This window comes from Opisthorchis viverrini, assembly GCF_000715545.1.
Source record: "Opisthorchis viverrini unplaced genomic scaffold opera_v5_173, whole genome shotgun sequence".
Taxonomy (NCBI): Eukaryota; Metazoa; Platyhelminthes; class Trematoda; order Opisthorchiida; family Opisthorchiidae; genus Opisthorchis; species Opisthorchis viverrini.
The window spans coordinates 463,428-481,137 of record NW_008751827.1 but is presented as its reverse complement, the minus strand read 5'-3'; the positions used below and the strand labels follow the sequence as shown (position 1 = coordinate 481,137).

The 17,710-nt window shown below is 44.8% G+C and overlaps 2 protein-coding genes across 2 annotated transcripts in view; both read right to left on the bottom strand.

The window, feature by feature from the left end:
* Window positions 1-159: 159 nt before the first annotated feature.
* On the bottom strand, window positions 160-15,730 carry T265_07432 (hypothetical protein; the record flags this gene model as incomplete). Its single annotated transcript, XM_009172950.1, has 6 exons — window positions 160-606; window positions 1,654-2,183; window positions 7,449-7,564; window positions 9,108-9,331; window positions 13,057-13,382; window positions 15,514-15,730. The coding sequence occupies 6 exons, from the start codon at window positions 15,728-15,730 to the stop codon at window positions 160-162; spliced, it is 1,860 nt and encodes a 619-aa protein (XP_009171214.1).
* Window positions 15,731-16,430: 700 nt separating this feature from the next.
* Window positions 16,431-17,710, bottom strand: part of T265_07431 (hypothetical protein) — a gene marked incomplete at both ends in the record, with an annotated part of 5,450 nt that continues 4,170 nt past the window's right edge. Inside the window, 2 exons of the mRNA XM_009172949.1 lie at window positions 16,431-16,548; window positions 17,078-17,269. Of these exons, the coding sequence (XP_009171213.1) occupies window positions 16,431-16,548; window positions 17,078-17,269 (310 nt within the window). The remainder of the gene's footprint in view (window positions 16,549-17,077; window positions 17,270-17,710) is intronic.

The window sequence follows — 17,710 nt, the reverse complement described above, 5'->3', positions numbered from 1 at the left end:
TAATCAATAAAGGATAAGTGAATGACGACGCGCACATCATCTATATTGAATTGAATGATGTCCTGATATGGTTTACAAAATTGAAAGGCAATGTATAAATAAGTTATATACTTATAAAACAAAATAATGCTATAAAAATATGGGGAAAGCCTATATGAATCAGCTTTTCAAAAAGAACCGGTCAAGGCGGGAAACTTTTGTCTTCGGATCCGAATGTTTCTTGGGATTCGTCGGAGCAGGCCGTTTTGTCAGCCACTTCATATGACTTTGCTGTTGAGGTATTCGTTCAAAAGCTTTGTGCACCGTATTATGCGCTAAAATGGGGGGCAGTGAAGGTGCAGAAACTCCGGTGGGGTGTGAAGTTTGGTTACTCAGGTGGCGCCGCATGATCGCCATCTCCAACAACACGGACGGTCTTCGCTGGAGTTTGCAAGGTTCAGTGCTAGTTGACGGTTTACTTGATACAAATATTTTGGAGGGCGTTGAAGTCGAGCAAAGCTGATCAATTGAAAGACATTTGTTTAGCGGTGAACATATCGGTTTCGTATTCTTCTCTGTTGTTTCCTTCGCGCGAAAAGGGTTCTCAAAGGGGGTCCGCAACCGCTTCTGTTAGATATAAAGGAGAGAAATTAGTCCCGTTATCGAGTTGGGCAAATGTACAACGTCGGTCAAAACTGGAAGTGAGCCTAGGTCATTTCGGTGAAGTGCACCCGTTGACGAGATGCTTTGGGCACATGACTCGGTAAAGGGAACATGGATTTATCTTTTTTATTCACTCTGTGCCGGAAGTTTAACCGGTGAGAATGACAAATGGATGACGAGTTGCCTACCCTGATTATCAAGTAATGTGGGGCTGGATTCGATGGTGTATTATACTGGTGAATCAGTTAGTCAAGTCATCAGCTATAAACAAGTTACAGAGAGTACATTGGTTCCAGTCGCTACGTCATGATTTCGTGGTGCGTCAGTGTGTGTAGACGTTGAGTGGTATTTGACCATCGTATGACCGGGCGTTGACGTCCGATTGCGACTGATCGTTTCAAGTTCTCATTACACTGGTGAGATCGAGGGCGAGATGGCACAGTGGTTAGAGCGCGAATTTACTGCCCGGAAGGTTCATGGTTCGAAACCGATCTCTGCCTCTCAACTTCCCCGGTTAATACTTGGGCAACCTGGCAGTATCTCAACCCTCGTGCCTCGTTTGGGTGGCACGGCAGCTAAGCACCGAAAAGGTGCTACAGCTGAACGATTCATTCAACTGGTGAGTTCGCGGACACATGCGCCTAGTAGAGCATTGTATCTCTCTCCATCAATCTTCCTATATTAAGACATTTCGAAATAAAATTCCTGGCTCTATGCCGCTGAAGCATCCAGTTCCAACGCTGCTACTGTGCCGCATGGACACCAAGGCTTGAGAAATGGGTTGTTTTTACAATGACAGTATAGGATTGAGATGCGAAAGAAAAGTGAACTACACTTCTCCACTTGAGCCACAGCCTGAGGTCCACGTATCAGAACAACCCACATCCCTGTCTAGTCCGAATCATTGGGAAAACTATCTTGGTAAACCTAGGAAAGTCCGAACAGGTCAAATGAAATAACGGATTTCACAACCGAATATAGGTTACAAGAGACAAGTTGGACCCCACTTACTTGTAGTTCAATAGTGGGTGGGGCTTGTGGGGTAATGGCGAGTCTTTCCGGGGTATCCAATATCGGAGAGGAGGGGTTGTCTGTTTGAAGAGATGTAATGGATGAGCGACTGGAGAATAAATCAATAGAGTCTTGAGCAGCGTCAATATCCACGGGATTAGCTGACAATTTGAAGGAAGAGTTTGTACTGGCATCTACTGTTCTATTTCCAGGCTTACTGTTGGCACACTGCATCAAGGAAGTTAGTTCTTTTTCCAGGGAGTTGATTTGTTTATCTTTTTTGGCGACCATCATCTCGAAGCGGGAAGCACGCTGAGACGCTGTCTGATGTAGCTTACGCACCCGAGAAAGCTCGATACGGTAGCTTCGCGCTTTCTCTCTGGCTGAGGTGAGTTCTGAGCGCAGCACTGCTGTCCAACGACACAGGGTCTCCAATCCATATGTGGCCTCTCGGTCAACAGGTTTTAAAGATGTTTCATTCTTTTCACTCCGATACCGTGACAACAGGTCCATTGCAGCTTCTTCAGAGGCTGGAATCAAAATATGAAAAACAAATTAAAAAAAACTGCTGTCATAACTGGACGATCGAACACTGCTCAGGTACTTCCAACCTAGCACCAACGATGTCTCGTTTGGTGATAAAACTTTTACAAACTAGGTGCCAAGCTAGACGGACAGCTAACAGTCTTATGATTGCATAGCAGTCAGGTGTATTAACGGCACACACAGTGGAAACCTTAAAGATCACAGGATAGCCATTCAGCTGTAACACCCTTCCGGTGCCTACCTGCCACGCCACCCGAAGGAAGCGCGAGGGCTGGGATACTGTCAGGTTGCCCAAGCCTAGATGAGAGCAGTCGAGATACAGAGGTCGGGTTCGAAACCGTGCACACGAGTCAGACACCTAAGATGTACCCAAGGCTCATCACGCGCCACACAATAGTTACCTTACATTTTCGAACCAATCAAACTCCCATTGCATCTATCCTTTTGAGGATGAAACAGAAACAAAATAACTTTGGATGGATAAAAAATGAACGATCAGGTAAATGATTTGTCTGAAGAGGGTTATCTTGAACCAAGTCATTTCAGCCAACATTTAAAAACCAGACAGAAAATACATTGTCAACCGTAGACAAGTAAGCCAGGTTACTCACCTCTGATATTCAAGACGCAAGTCAACTAGTTTGGAATAGACACACCAACAATTCATCACAACCATAAACATTATTGCTTGGGAACAAAATAGAGTACTGAGGCGAGCGCAGACAAATCACCGTTTGGACGAATATTCGACAAGGAGAAGGGCTGAAGACCGTCAGGGCTGAGAACAGAGCAAGTGCCTCAAAGGTCAACACAACAGAAGATCGTCTGAACTAAACCTATAATTTTAGTGTGACCCGAAGGGTATACCGACTCGATTAGAAGGATCATCTGAGTTACCTGCCAAGAGTAAGAGCCAGACAACCCTTGAAGCGTTTTGGTCATTTCAAAACCTCTTCAGACCCAAACAAGGCATCCTAAGATTGGTATCAAGACATGTCAACACATCATCAAGGCAANGATATTGATGTGTTGTTTTCAGCACCCGGTTCGGAGTAGCGGAAACGCAGAGGTGAACAGAATTTGACATGGTAGACGGGAACGAAGGGTGTTTCTGTACTCTTAGTGGTACTCACCTTCCAGAGTGAGAGCGACGTGACTATCTTTGTGCTTGGTGGGACACATCAAACGATAAGGTGGCTAATCTATGTCTGTTCTATTCAGATTAGCTAACAGAGCGTTGAAAGTGCAGACACTTCGGTAATCCCTGGGTTCACTTCCCTGTCCCATCTTTTCCTTCCTTTTATTCAAATAAACTGGCATGGTTGTACGGACGTGAAGCAACAGTGTTCCTCACTGGTTTTTCTGTCAATGATGATGATGATTGATGCGAACCAGTATATTTTCAAACAGTCCTCGAATTACAGTGCACTTATAATGCTTCCAACTCATGGGAATAGCCACAAAATTGTTGCCTGCTACTCATATGGTGGGGAATTCCGTCGTGATTACGCAGTGAAAACTACAGCATAGGAACACAAAACCGTCACAGATAGAGATCGGAAGTGACGTACACATCATCATCGACAGCATGACATCAGTGTTCAACACAGATGCTTCGCATGCAACCATGATTTATTTGTGAAGAAAAGAATGAAGATGGACGGGGAAGGGACTTAGTCCTAGCTTTCAACAATCATTCCGAGGTGCCTGCATCTTCAAACACTCATTGAGGCAATCTGGATAGAAACTGGCAACAAGATAGCCACTGACATCGGTTGGCAGCCATATCTTGCAGCGTCTCCAACCAGGCGCAGTGGGGATTACGCGTCCCCCATCCCGGAAGGCGAGTAGCACCAACAGAACCCAAACGTTTCATGATTTCTTTCATACCCCTCTGCCAGGCCAAGGGTTGGCCACCTCTCTGCTTCCGCCACTCTTAACTGGACACGAAAAACAGCACTCTCTTCGGCAAACGATGGCTAGGCATATGCAACACATGTCCCAACCAACGCAGCTTCTGGTCCCGGACATATTCTTCATTGGAAGTACCCGTTGTATAACCGAAAACGCGTTTTCTAATTGCCTCCTTACGGATATGCCGACACCAGCCCACGTGACTTATGGTTCTGAGGCAACGATTGTCAAACACCTGAAGACGTCTTAGTTCCAAGTTTCACAGCCATACAACAAAACAGCACGCACTACAGCCTGATACACATCCGTTGAGATTCACGGATATACCGCTTTGACGCCATAGGTGACTCAAATTAGCAAACGCGACCCGGGTCCTGCAGATTCGTGCGTTTACCTCATCTGTCACACTACAACCAGAACCAATACAACTTCCAAGGTACGTAAAAAGCCCCATAACTTCGAGTGTCCCTCCCTGGATTGTATGTCGCGCGTCTAGTGTCTGCATGTCCAAGAGTATGACCTTACACTTTGTGGGTGTAAGTATATACCAAAGGATAGTTCATCCCAAAACACTTGCGTCCTCTCCTCCTCTTCGGGAGTGAGACCAATGTTATCTGTATATTCCAAAGGTTATCGTCACAAGCTATTTGAATACCTTCCAGTGTTCGTTTCATTATTTCACTGATCACGAAATTAAATGGGAATGAAGTGAGTGAGCGTCCCTGACGTACGTATGGCGTTGTTCTAGCACCTGACGGAGTGTGAAGATTTGGTCAACGCAACTTCTACCTGGCCCAAATACCGCTTACTGCTCTCGAATAAGTGTTTCACGAGCCACCGTAAGGCGACGAAGCACAATTGACGCCAACAGTCTGGTTACAACCGGGGTCAAGCTGATCCCCCTGTGGTTGCCACACTCACTGCGAGCCCGTTTTTTGAAAATGGGCATACCATGTGCACTGATCATTTGCTCAATTGCCCCAGTATCACATCGATCTTGGTCAGCCGAAAACTCCGAGGATCCGTATTCACGGATCAGCTGGTTCCACTGCAACAAAGCGGTGAGTGGCTGATCATGTCGCAATTATCACTGAGGTCAAACGTTTAACACAGCCAAAATATTGTTTCTTTGTTCTAACTGCATGTGTTCACAGAGAATAGTTCCCGAGGATGATATTATTAAAATATTCAAGTTATAAGCGTAAACAGCTGAAGCATACTTGTGAGAAGGTTGAAAACACTTTTTTAAACTGTCAAACCAGCGATTTATGATACCATAGACAAGCCTTTTCATCAAAAGGCACGTCCAGCACTACTAGGCTCTCCAGAACTAGCAGTAAATTTGGACGAATCGACTTGCACGAGGGAGAGAAGATATTGAGGTCGGAAAGGGAGCCCCTGGCCCTTTTTTGTCCATAAGCACTGACGATAAATACATTAGCAGTAAAAGACAAACCAGAAATCTCGGACAGATGAGATCACTTGGCAAGGTCAGAGGACATGGCGGCAGACAGGAATGTGAATAGGCTGGTGCGGAGGGTACCAGCATGTGGATGCTTCTAGGTCTGACAGTCAATCCAAAACGGTGTCTCGTGTCATTCAATGGAAGAAGATTTAGACAGTTGAAGTTCTACAACCGTAGTTATATCACGCAGAGTATGAACTACACAAGTTCTCTCCAATTTCGTGGGTACCCTAACGGGCAAAATGAGGAATATAGACAACCTGATGGTTAAACCCATTTCGGACTTTACTTGAAACGGTTGACAGAACCATCCTAGCCAGATGGTAGCGTAAACAATGGAAGAAAATGTGATGACCATCATTACTTATAATTGAACTGGGTTATGGAATCATCCTTTCTATTAGTGGTTCAAGCTTTTGCCATTCGTGAAAGAAAATAGATCTCAGTTCATACACTTTCGGAAAAAAACTGCCACCTTGCCAGTTAACCTCAGAGCATCCGACGGAATTCAAGTCCCGATTGTAAGTACTTTAGGTACTTTAGGTTATGGAGTTACGAAAAATAGAAATGGTGCAGTTGACCACACTGTCACAGAGGAGTATAATACATATGAATCAGGCTCCCTGATCCGAAGGGAGAAAATCAGCCGAAGTTCTGTTGCGTGAATTGGTAGTCGACTTTCACGTCGAAACTAACAATCCAGTTCTACCACCAGCAAAAGGCGTACGTTTAATCGAAACACAGCCATTACAAGCTCGACGGTCGAACTATTGCCACTATTTACGTGAATTACCAGTGGAAGGAAGAAGGCCTTCGCTACGGAGTTATTTATCAGAAACTGCCAACTGGACAGTTACAGACTATTGGACAGGGAAGCAAAACTCCCATATGCATCTTGTTTACAAAGACTGAATATACATATTCTCTTTGAACGCGTCTTTCCGGACTTTCCTGAGTATTCATTGACTGTTTCTCAAATCCAAGCAAATGGTATAAAGTGAATCCACAAATTCCGCAATAGATCTCCCTTTTCAAGAGACGCAAAGGGGGTTTGCAGGAAAACATACTACTCGTATGCCTCCCCATCAGTAGTATCACCGTTACACCAGTAGCTCACCAGTTGACGGAGTTCATCGAATACTTTTTCTCAACACTAAAGACCTGGCAGTTCCAGTCGATGTGATTAAAAACTTAGTTTGTTCCTAATAGAACGTGGCTACTATGCACCCAAGCAACTCATGCTAGTTTAGAGGTGGTACAGCTCGTAGCAATCACTATATGCCTCGTAAGTGGATATCCATGCAGGGATATCTATGCAAGTTTGACGCATTTGTCAGTTGAATAGGAAACCTGAATACCGCCTTCACATTCCTCCAAATTGATTTGTAGTGGATTAGATTGGCTATAACTATGAATACATTCCGCAATTCTTCGGTCACTAATTCTTGAGACCCAATAGGCTGGTATTTTACCCGTGTTCACGCTCAAACAATGGTGATGTCCCTGAGATTAATCGAGTTTGCTAACCGAGTGGTTGGTGAAGTTGGGGACCCTTTTTGTTTTCAAAAACATTCTAAATTACGTCCTCGTTTTCATAAACTTATCAAAAGCTTGAAAACCCACAAAACACACAAGTTTGTGATTATGAGGGGTTAGCTAATAAATACGGAATGCAAGAACGTTGGAAGTCACTGGTGTTCAAAAGGCATCCCTACATTAAACTCCGAACGACGTCAATAAGTATAAAGCTTAACTGGAAAGGCCGTGGAACTAAAATTGGCTTCGATAGACTAATATCCTATTCCACTGTGTATCCGAAACAGGCACAGTGATAAACTAACAACAAAACAGGGACAGCACTCTTCCTAACCTGCAATAAGTTTCTGAATATTCTGCATCCCTTCCATCTCAGCACGCAACTTGACCGCTTCTGCCTTCATTGATTCAGCGTCACGCAGAAACTGTTTCATACTCATCAGTTCGGCTCTGTAATGGGAAAAAGATATGAAGATGAACGAATAGTTAATAGCAGGGACGTTTGTCCAACGTACTTCGGAGAGCAATAAGTGCCCCGACGGTTCAGCTGAATTGGAAGGTCAGGTGAGAGAAATAGGATTAGCATGACCATACTGTGAATACCGAGGATAAGTGAACTAATGTCCTGAATAATCTTTCTACAACACTTATTGATCGATGGTTGCCTTAGTTAGTCACCAATCCTTAATTTGTACTCTGAATTCTCATGTCATGAATCACCACTTCAATGCCGTACAAGGTTCTTCATTGGACGCTTTCCTCACCTATAATCTACTGTTGATCAGTTTCCACGTAGCGGGGTAGCGCGTACACTGGCTTGGGCCAAATGAGTAGCTCTTTAGATAGAGATGAAACCTCCAGTACGACCCATTCGGAAGCGGAATCTGCTCAACGTGGCATTGAGAGATTCGCTTCGCGGCCGAAGTACAAGTATCTACCACGATTGGGGTGTTCCTGCGCACTCTCCTGGGAGCCCGTGTACGTTGGTGGGAGACTTGTGTGACGTAAGTTGTCTGGAACAATTCTAAGGTGGCCCAGTTTAAAACCACGGGCAATGTTGATACACGAAAAGACAAGAAACTGAGAGTTATAACGTACGTTGACAAAGAATAATTTTCACGCATCAGATACACAGGGTGCGTTAATCATGCTAGTCCACAGTGTTCTTCGAAGGGGGCTGCAAGCAAATAAATCCGCAGAATTGGGCACAATGGAACCATCGACAGCAAACAATAATAGTGTGGACGCTTCGTTAGTTACATTCGTAAATGGTCTTTCATGATCGTTTAGTCCAGACGCTGTTGATAAAAATACATGCGAGTAAACCGGCTGAGCATATTCATGCAAATGACGAATGTATCCCTAAGAGTCGCTAAAATGGAGAGTGAAACAATCGTTCACCGAAGACAGAAATGCCTCATCTCCTTGCCCAGTTGAATGAGGAGCACGCATCGTGGACAAGTTAGATTCGCTCAATATATAAAAGGCACTTGAAATGCCTACCAGCTGACTCCACCAGACAGGACCTAACATTTGCGAAGATCTTGAGTATTAAACGCTGCATTTGAAATGCCAGTTAGCAACACATCACTCTTTCAAAGACGGTAGACTGGGTACGCTCGTCATCGTGCTATTAGATTACCTACATACATCAGGTAGGAATTTCACAAAGACTGCATGGACAAAGCGGGAGATACACGCTCATCAATCTGCGCATGAAAAATAGTATAAATCCAAAACAATTGTGTAACGTAGATAATCAGAGCATGTACCGATGAAAAAATTGCCCTACTAACTTAACGCCACTACTAACTAACTTACATGCTTCCCGGTAGACAGTGTACAGCCCCTAAGAAGATCATTAAACTTGGCAGAAGTAGGCGAGATCAATCCACGGGAATTGATCAGTACTGTGTGTCAGGGTTTTCCCTATGGGACGAGCACTAACTCAGGGGTTAAAGGTGTAGTACTAAATGAAGATGCCATTTCTTACCGTAGATCTCTACATCGCTGGCGCTCCTTTTCACATAGTTTATCCGACTCAGTATACAAAGCTGATATTGTGGCAATCTCTTTGGCGCGGTCAGCGGCCAGTTTGTTGTTCTCCTCTGCTCTACGTTCAACCTGCCTGAGCTCTTCCTCCAAACGAGTTTTCTCGGCACGCATTCGGTAAAGTTCAATGTCCAGACCATCTTGACATGAATGTCTGCCAGGGCTCTGTCCAGAAATTGTGGAACACATATGGACACATAATATGACACATCGATAATCAATCTGCGAACCATGCCTACACACCAGAAGGCTTCTGTACGGGTCCTTACCCCCAACATAAAAGGGGGAAACTTCAAATGGGGACCACACTTGAATTTTTATTACCCACAATCTAATCGGAGACACCCACCGGCGCTGTTGTCTTATTTCGGCCGTGACTGATTTACGCAGGTCATGCGTGAAGACTAACTGAATGCCATAAGGGATCAACTAAAATTGGTCTCTTCGGGAGGATGACTCGAATCGGGTGACTGCACTTCGCAACTGTTCACAGTTCTTTTAATCATTCGTTTGTGTCATTGTTCTGATCTGTTCCCAGTCAACCGTGGAAAATCGTTGAGGAAAGTATATGGAACTCAGAATGAACTTAAAGTGCCCCATTAAAAACAGCTAATGATTTCCAGTCGAGAAATTAGGATATCGCAAAAGATGCCTAAATAGTTGTATTTTCGAATTTCTATCATAACACAACCTGAAGAACGCATGCATCCCGAGAGGATCCGGCTTAACTGCTACCAAATGCTTCAATATATTAGTGACCATACCCTTAGGCGACTATAACAGTGGGCGAGTTGGTCCAAGTGGTTAGAGCGTGAACTTACTGATCGGAAGGTCTGTGGTTCGAACCCTACCTCTGCCACTCGACTTCCCCTGCCTAGGCTTGGGCAACCTGACAGTACACCAACCCTCGTGCAACCTTTGGGTGGCATGGAAGCTAGGCACTGAAAGGGTGCTAGAGCTGAACAATTACTATTTGTTATTCTTAACGGTGGAAAACAACATGGGGAGACAGCATCCAAACTGAGACGCACCTTATAAACCACATATAGTATTCAGATGTCGTATACGATGTGCGGGAAGCTGTGTACGAAGCTGTCTGCGAGCAAAATTTGTTGATCCCAAGGGCACTTCAGAGTGGATTTTCCCAATCATCCATCCTGTAAGAATGATACTCTGTATGATCGAAATAAGGAACACATGGTAGCACTAACGTGCACACGCTCCAACAGTTATGGCAACTATATAAACAACAGTGATTTGTGAACTATGTCAGTGACATGACGTACGTTTCGTTGGAAAACCAAATTATCATAATACAACTTGACCAGAAGCGGCCAGTGATAAGTCATTTGCTCGCCCATTATAAAATATACTACGGTTGCACCGGTCATGATGCCTTGGTGAATAAAGCTGTAGCAGCTGAAACCGGTACATGGTTTGTGCGCTGAAAAAGATGGATGGTATCAGCAAGCTTTATTTAGTGAAGCCTGCTCGGATTGAAAGGGTTAAGGGCGCTTCCCTATCATTTGAACCATGAAAACTTAATTGATTGGTTAAAGACATACCGGTATGTGACCTGTGCGAAGTTGAAGTGTCACAGACTTATTCCATCAATGAGTTGAGGTAAGCAACGGGACTAGAAATGGTGTTGGTGTATCTAGCTGTGTATCTTTAATCCTCCGCCCACTAGTTATATGGGGGTTTTACCTCCTGGTGACCTTGAAGTACATCCTCCCCTCTAAGTGCTATCGACAGTAAAGTATGAACGGCGATTTAAAAAAACCAGCGACCTTGTGCCTAATTCATGATTGAAAAAAACGAATGGACCTTCGCTGTTCTATACACACAGTACGCATCATAAGCCATGTATTTTCTTTCCACCTTAACTCATGTCTCATCCATGTTAGATCATGAAGAAATGAATTTCTTTTACTCTCTTTTACCTATCGGTCACCATAAACTTAGTGGCCATAAGACTCCGAAATTCAAAAAGTATGCCTCGTTTGTAAATTCTTCTAATTGGATTCACCTGTTTGATGAAGAACAACCTCTACACTTGTACAATACTCTCCGGTTTCCCCTACCATCTGATACATTGCTTTAATAGGTAAAAGTGATTCGTCACACAACACACTAATCATACTACCACACGAAGCCAACAAAATCTCCCCACGAGTGCATCAAACGAAAGCGTTATCTAATTGAGTCGGATTCAGCTGACTCACCCCCATGACCTTAATATCTGCATTATATGGCACGGTAAATAGCGAAACGAATCGAGAATAAAGAGCTTCCACAACGCGAATTCATGGGTAATAAAGTGAGACCTAAGACAATAGCCGGGAATCAGTTATGTTGTGAGCACGTACTCGGTGTTATCTACATTTCTGCTACTGTTATTAAATCTGTGACAATTAGTGACCAAAGATGGCAAATCCAGACAGAAAACGGACAGCTGGAAAGTTGAAAAATGTACATCATGAAGCCCGTGAGACGATGTCAACATCGCGAAGTGGAAGGGCATAATTATTGCGATGGAAGAATAAACTTCACCCGATGAGTGAAACTTCTATCTGAGAAGTCGTTGCTCGAGGAGCCAGTCAACATGTGTGACCGCGTGATGTGGATCCCGTGATTGAAGGATGAGCGGCGCTATATCCTGTCTAAGTGCCAGTTAATCACACTGCTGATCAGCCACTCGTGGCCGAACGGTTAAGTGTTCAAACTACTAGCCGGGAGGTCGCGGGTTCCAGACTCTTCGGAGTTTCGTGAGATGCGCACTGCTGATGATTCCCAATGAAATGATGAAACAGCTGTACAGTGCTTTTCGGCTTTTCAGCATAGATTGGCTTCACTTACAGGACGAAATCTCCACAAAAGTCCCAAATCTCCTCACACTACCAACAGCCATTAATATCAGAAGAACAAGTAACGGCGCGGGTTGTGCAGTCTTGGATGTGAAAACCGTGTACTTGTTGTACAGTGGTTATATCTGTCGCAGTTTGTTTCCCAGACGATCTGGGGAGATAGCAGTGGACAGCTAGGTAGTGAAGACAATGGCCGATACAAGTAACTTTTGAAAACAGGGGGGTCGGGAGGAAGCCAACAGTTCGGATGCATGTGCGCCATTGAGTGTGCGACCGGCCGGAAAACTGAAACACGAACCTTCATGTCCAACGTTGCCGGTAGACTTCACTGGATATCCACTAACCTGTTTTCTTCTGAACTCGAGAAAACCCAGTGGTTAAGGCGCGAACTTACTGATCGGAAGGTGCGTGATTCTAACCCGACATCTGCATCTGGACTGCTCCTGTCTAGAATCGGGCAACCTGGTAGTATCTCAGCCCTCGTGTTCCCTTCGGGCGGCATAAAAGCTAGACACCAGAAAAGCACTATAGCTGGACGACCTTCCTTTCTGCGATAGCGATTTCCGATCACTTTTGTTGTCTGTTATCATGATAATAATTACTGTTTTTATTTCTGTTCTCACATGAACTCTTGGGGCTTTGAAATCCAAAATGCGCTACACCAGATACCCGCAACGGAATTGACTAACATGAAAAGTACTGACCGTGAGGAGTTTGCAGTCCCTACCGTACAGCTCTCACGGTTGACTCATGAAAATAGTAGCGAAGGCGTAGATAGTACCGCCAACAGAACAGCAAAAAACGGGATTATTGTGAACGGAGTGATACAGCTCAGTGGTTAAGTGGAAATACACTCGTTCAATTCATCAACTGTGGAAGTTTTGGTTCCAGGTGTGTAAAGAAGCAGCTCTATGAAAGACTTAGCCATATAAAGCGGTACATATTGTAGCCAAAACTTCTGAACAACTGACGCGAATTACAAGTGAGAAGCTTAAAGACATTCGTAAGCTCAAAGCCACTTACAAGGATTTTCCCTCCAGGCGCAGTTGACCCACGCGTCTGTGAGCTTGGCCCGGGGAAAGGTACGATATCGAAATAAAGCCGAATGATGGTGTTCATTCGTTTTACCTGAACTCTGCACTGAGGACAAGTGACGGCAGTACGGAACCAGGTATCAACACAGTGTTTATGAAAAACATGCCCACAGGGTAAAGCAGATACAACGCAGTCTGAAGCACCAGTGAAGAGCTCATGGCATACGGGACACTGTGCAAGAAGCATAACGCGTATTGCCTGAAGATGTGGAAGCGGCCGTTCAAAGTCTTCCAGGAAAATAGCCAGGGGGCCGTCTGCAAAGAAAAGGGTAAAGTAGTGTGGTACATACTACAGTCGACCATCTTATAACCTCTGTCCCCCCGTAGCTTTCGTGCAAAAACTATAGTTTCGTTGACACTTTGCCTGGGCAAGCACAAAACTTCGAAAAATTCAGTAGTCTCAGTTTACGGTAGCCAATTAGTTATGAAAAAATATTCGAAAAGGATCGGGACACAGAACCTATTAAGTATCCACATCATCCTTTTTGGAATATCACTCCCGACAAACAAGACGAGAATGTTGTCAGCTACCGACGCATGCTGAATGCACCTGGATATTTACGTCTTAAATGGCGAACAGGCTCACAGTTGAAATACCCGACTGGTCAACCTCACACCTCCAAAAGCTGTCTACCTATTGATCCAACGGCCTACTAATCTGTCAAACGGCTCCGTAGACGTTTGTGGGGAATTGTGAGGTTTCCTGAATCTGCATTCGCACCACTCCCCTATGGATAGTCCTCCCCGTGTTTTCACACGACCATCCTGGATGATCCATACCAAATGGAGATATACTGGTTCCACCCTTATTGAAAGTCACCAGCACTGCATACGGTCACTCACGCTGGGATCAGAACTTCAAGCTCCTGACATGCGAAGCGAGGAAAGCACTGTTAATCCATCAACATATATATGAAATTTTCGGCTGTTTAGTGAGCAACTGAGTCTTCACAACAGCAGATTCTTGAACATTCCCGCCACTGATTTTACTTCGGTGTCACACGCTTAAGTTTCGACGATTGACGGAACATCGTCCAGAGGCTCACGATCGTTCAAAGTGATTAATTAGACCGTGAAGTTTTTGTCACTGCTCACCTAGTGACGTTATTCTCATATCGTTCCTTCTCTTGGCCCAACACAGCGAACACAATCAGGATAAAACATGGTAGGCACCCGGTGGACGCAAGTAGAAAATACCCAAATCAAATCAACTACCGAATGGAAATAACTTTGCCGAAGGTGGTGCTACCAGTTTATCCCCATCACGATAGGATTGTTCACAATCATCGCCAGAAATTTAGGATGTGGATAGCGACTTTCAAACAGCCTAAGCCAACAAGTGCCACTTGCGAAAATAGACTACATTTCAATCCGCAGAAGACGAACGCACAGTGGCACAATAGTAACGCTCTTATTTACGATCACTATAAACACCAATAGTAACCGGTGGCTGGAATCTCAAGCGGATTTTGCTTATTATCAACGGTCGAGCCACCGGATGGCGGCTCATAGTCGGTGAACCAGAATACGTTTGTGCGATACTACATGCAAGCCCTTAATATCTATGCAAACTCGAAAGAATGATCCTGGTGGGAAGGCACATGAACGGCGGTCATCAGCAGGATACGTTTAGTGACCAGTGCTTGGAAAACAGAACGAAACTATGGACGTGACACACTATTCTTAAAGTTTCCGAAAACACTTCGATAGCCCACGACCGCAGTCTTCGAGTTTTTACTGGAACCTAAGTTGTACGAGAATCGCCAAATATGCTCAAATAAAGTCGAATCGTTCAGTTGTAACACCTCGGTGCCCATCTGTCATGCCAACGGAAAGAGACATGGGGGCTGGTATACTCCCAAGTTGCTCAAGCATAAACAGGAGCGCATCAATCTGTTTTTTTCACGCAGTACGAGGACTACCTCCAAATGAACAAATTCATTTTGCTAACACTTCCTCTTGTAGACTGGGGGTCGGGGGGCTGGTTGTGGGGTTGGGGGCTTGGCTTAGAACGAATTTTCCCTTAAGGGAACGTTCATGAACATCGTCAGTTGTAAAACCAAGTACGTATTGTAAGTGGTCATAAAGAATTTTCCCTTAAGGGAACGTTCATGAACATCGTCAGTTGTAAAACCAAGTACGTATTGTAAGTGGTCATAAAGATAAGATAATCGTTCAGCTGTAGCACCATTTCGGTGCCAAACGGCCGTACCAGCCGAAAGAAACAGGCTGCCCAAGCCTAGAGGAAGATGTAGGGTTTGAACCACATGCTTTCCGATCAGTAATTCGCGCTCTTACCACTGAGCCATCTTGCCCCTACAGTGGTCATAACTATGAGGTACAGGGTGGATGGCCACGCACTGAAGACAGTAGCTGAGACATTGACGCGTGAATGCAGAAGTTTCAGTGGACTTTTCATTGAGACGATCAGAATGGGAAACCATCAAATATAGGCAACAAGTTGGATGCATGCACGTCATTGAGCGGGTAACTGAACTATGTCTGAACCATGCCTCTAAATATTGTGATGCCCCATCTCGAGATCCCAAACCAGGGAGACAGCAATGACAAGCGCAGCTAAATTTGCTGGCGCTGGCTTTCATGCTTCGTTGCCAAGTCGTTGTTTGAACTCACCTGGCTAACTACCACCCTCCGTTATGTAGTGCGAAGAGAGAGCTCTGGGGAATTCTGTCAAACCAGCGTAACCCATGGATCATGTGATCATTTCATCCGTCTCCCAAAAACCATAGGTGGGTTTCAGTGTTACTGATCCACTTCCATGGAAACTACTCTGAAGACACCAACTGTCAACGTTGAAAGTTTCTTGACGTCTCTAGGATGCAGAGGCCATGATGCTGATCCACAAAAGTGTCCTAAAGCATTGTGAACTCGACCTTTGACGGATAAACTGCCACCACAAATGATGGCGGCTGGAAATGGGCTTCCCGATCCTGATGGAAACCGTGTCCTTGGCTAGACTGTGTTGTATATTTGCTCTGTTTTTCAAACGTTTCATCATTTATTGCTAAATCACTTTCTTCCGTTTTCAGCTCTGTGTCAAAATTTTGGATGAATAAAGCCTAGCTTTCGGGCCCTCCGTCTTTTCCATTGACATTCTGATTGTCGTTGCACTCTGACCCTCGTCGTACACAACAGACTGCCGGATCGATATAGCACTGAGTAGTACACTGGAGTAGGACTCTATCAGCAGGATAGACTCGATATCCCTTGAAAACCTCACCCAACACAAATCCAACACACAACAATGTGTCAAAATATTGGTAGCTCGGATGCGTTTATTGATTATTGATCCAGCAGCTGTTGAACTGTCCTCCGAGTTTCGAAATCAACTTGCAAACGTCTCGTCACCTCCGCCCCAACAGCTCGCTTCATGATGTCTCCTTCTTTGATGACGAAACGTCTGAAAATTAAATATCAAGCTCGGCGAACATATCTACAGCCACCTGAGTAAAAATTAACACATAACAGACAGTCCGAGTTATAAATAACGTGCTCGAATACTCGCTATAGCATCAGTATGCTGGTAGAGTGAGGTTAAAGAGTAACTTTCGGCGGGGTTCCAGACTAGCGAACTCTACTCTGGCTTCAGAAATGAGCTTCGGTGTATTTCAACTGGAATCGCTCAGCTGTAACAACCTTTAGGACATTCCGGTTTCCCTATCCAACCACTTGAGCCATCTCTCTCCCCACCTGGAAACTCATTGGCGGTTATACCGCTTCATAGGTAGATAAAGTTGGGAACCATCTCCAACCTGAAAACACCAAGGTTGACACGGATAAACGGCATGTGCTTGCTGATCAGGAAGTAAGGTACTAAACTTTAGCAACCTTTCGGACACCCACATAGGAAATCAAACGATCCAAAGTTTTCTGCACACCATGAAAGATATTAGCGGTTTAGATACTGTCGATTGAACGGCCTCTTTTACCCAGATAGACCTAAATAAGCTAGACAGGCACTAGCTGATAAGCCCACCACATCCTTGAAGTCAGCAGATGGAAGGTCATCAGGACCAGCAGCACGATGACGCTTGAGTAGAGATATACAGTCCGATACTCCTGAGGTTGAAGGCGACTCTAGATTCACGACCCACCTTCCTGCTGAAGGCCAGGATTTCGAACTGTAAGTAGCAGATGGCCAAATGATTTTCTGTTCGAAATACTGACGCTTGAGCTGACAGGATACATGATGCACAATGACTTAGAACACGTGCGACAGATTGCAATAGTTGGCTTGTGCACATGAACTGAGTTTAACCATATCCGTAGGGATCTGAGAGTCCTTCACGAAAGTGGAGGGAGGAGTTCTATTTAATGGTGCAGGGGCCGCGATTTCGGTAAGTGTCGCCCAGCAGTTTGAAGATGGCCGCATTACTCGCTCAGCGCCACAAAAGAGTGACGGGTTAGGGAGCTGAGTAGCTCGGTTGTGGGGTGAGTGCCAAAGAGCTAGCGTCTAAAAGCCACTTAAGTGAATGGGGTGGGAGAAGCTACGTTGTTCTATGTTCAGCAGAACATCATCATCATCATCATCATCGACAGCATGACATCAGTCTTCAACACCG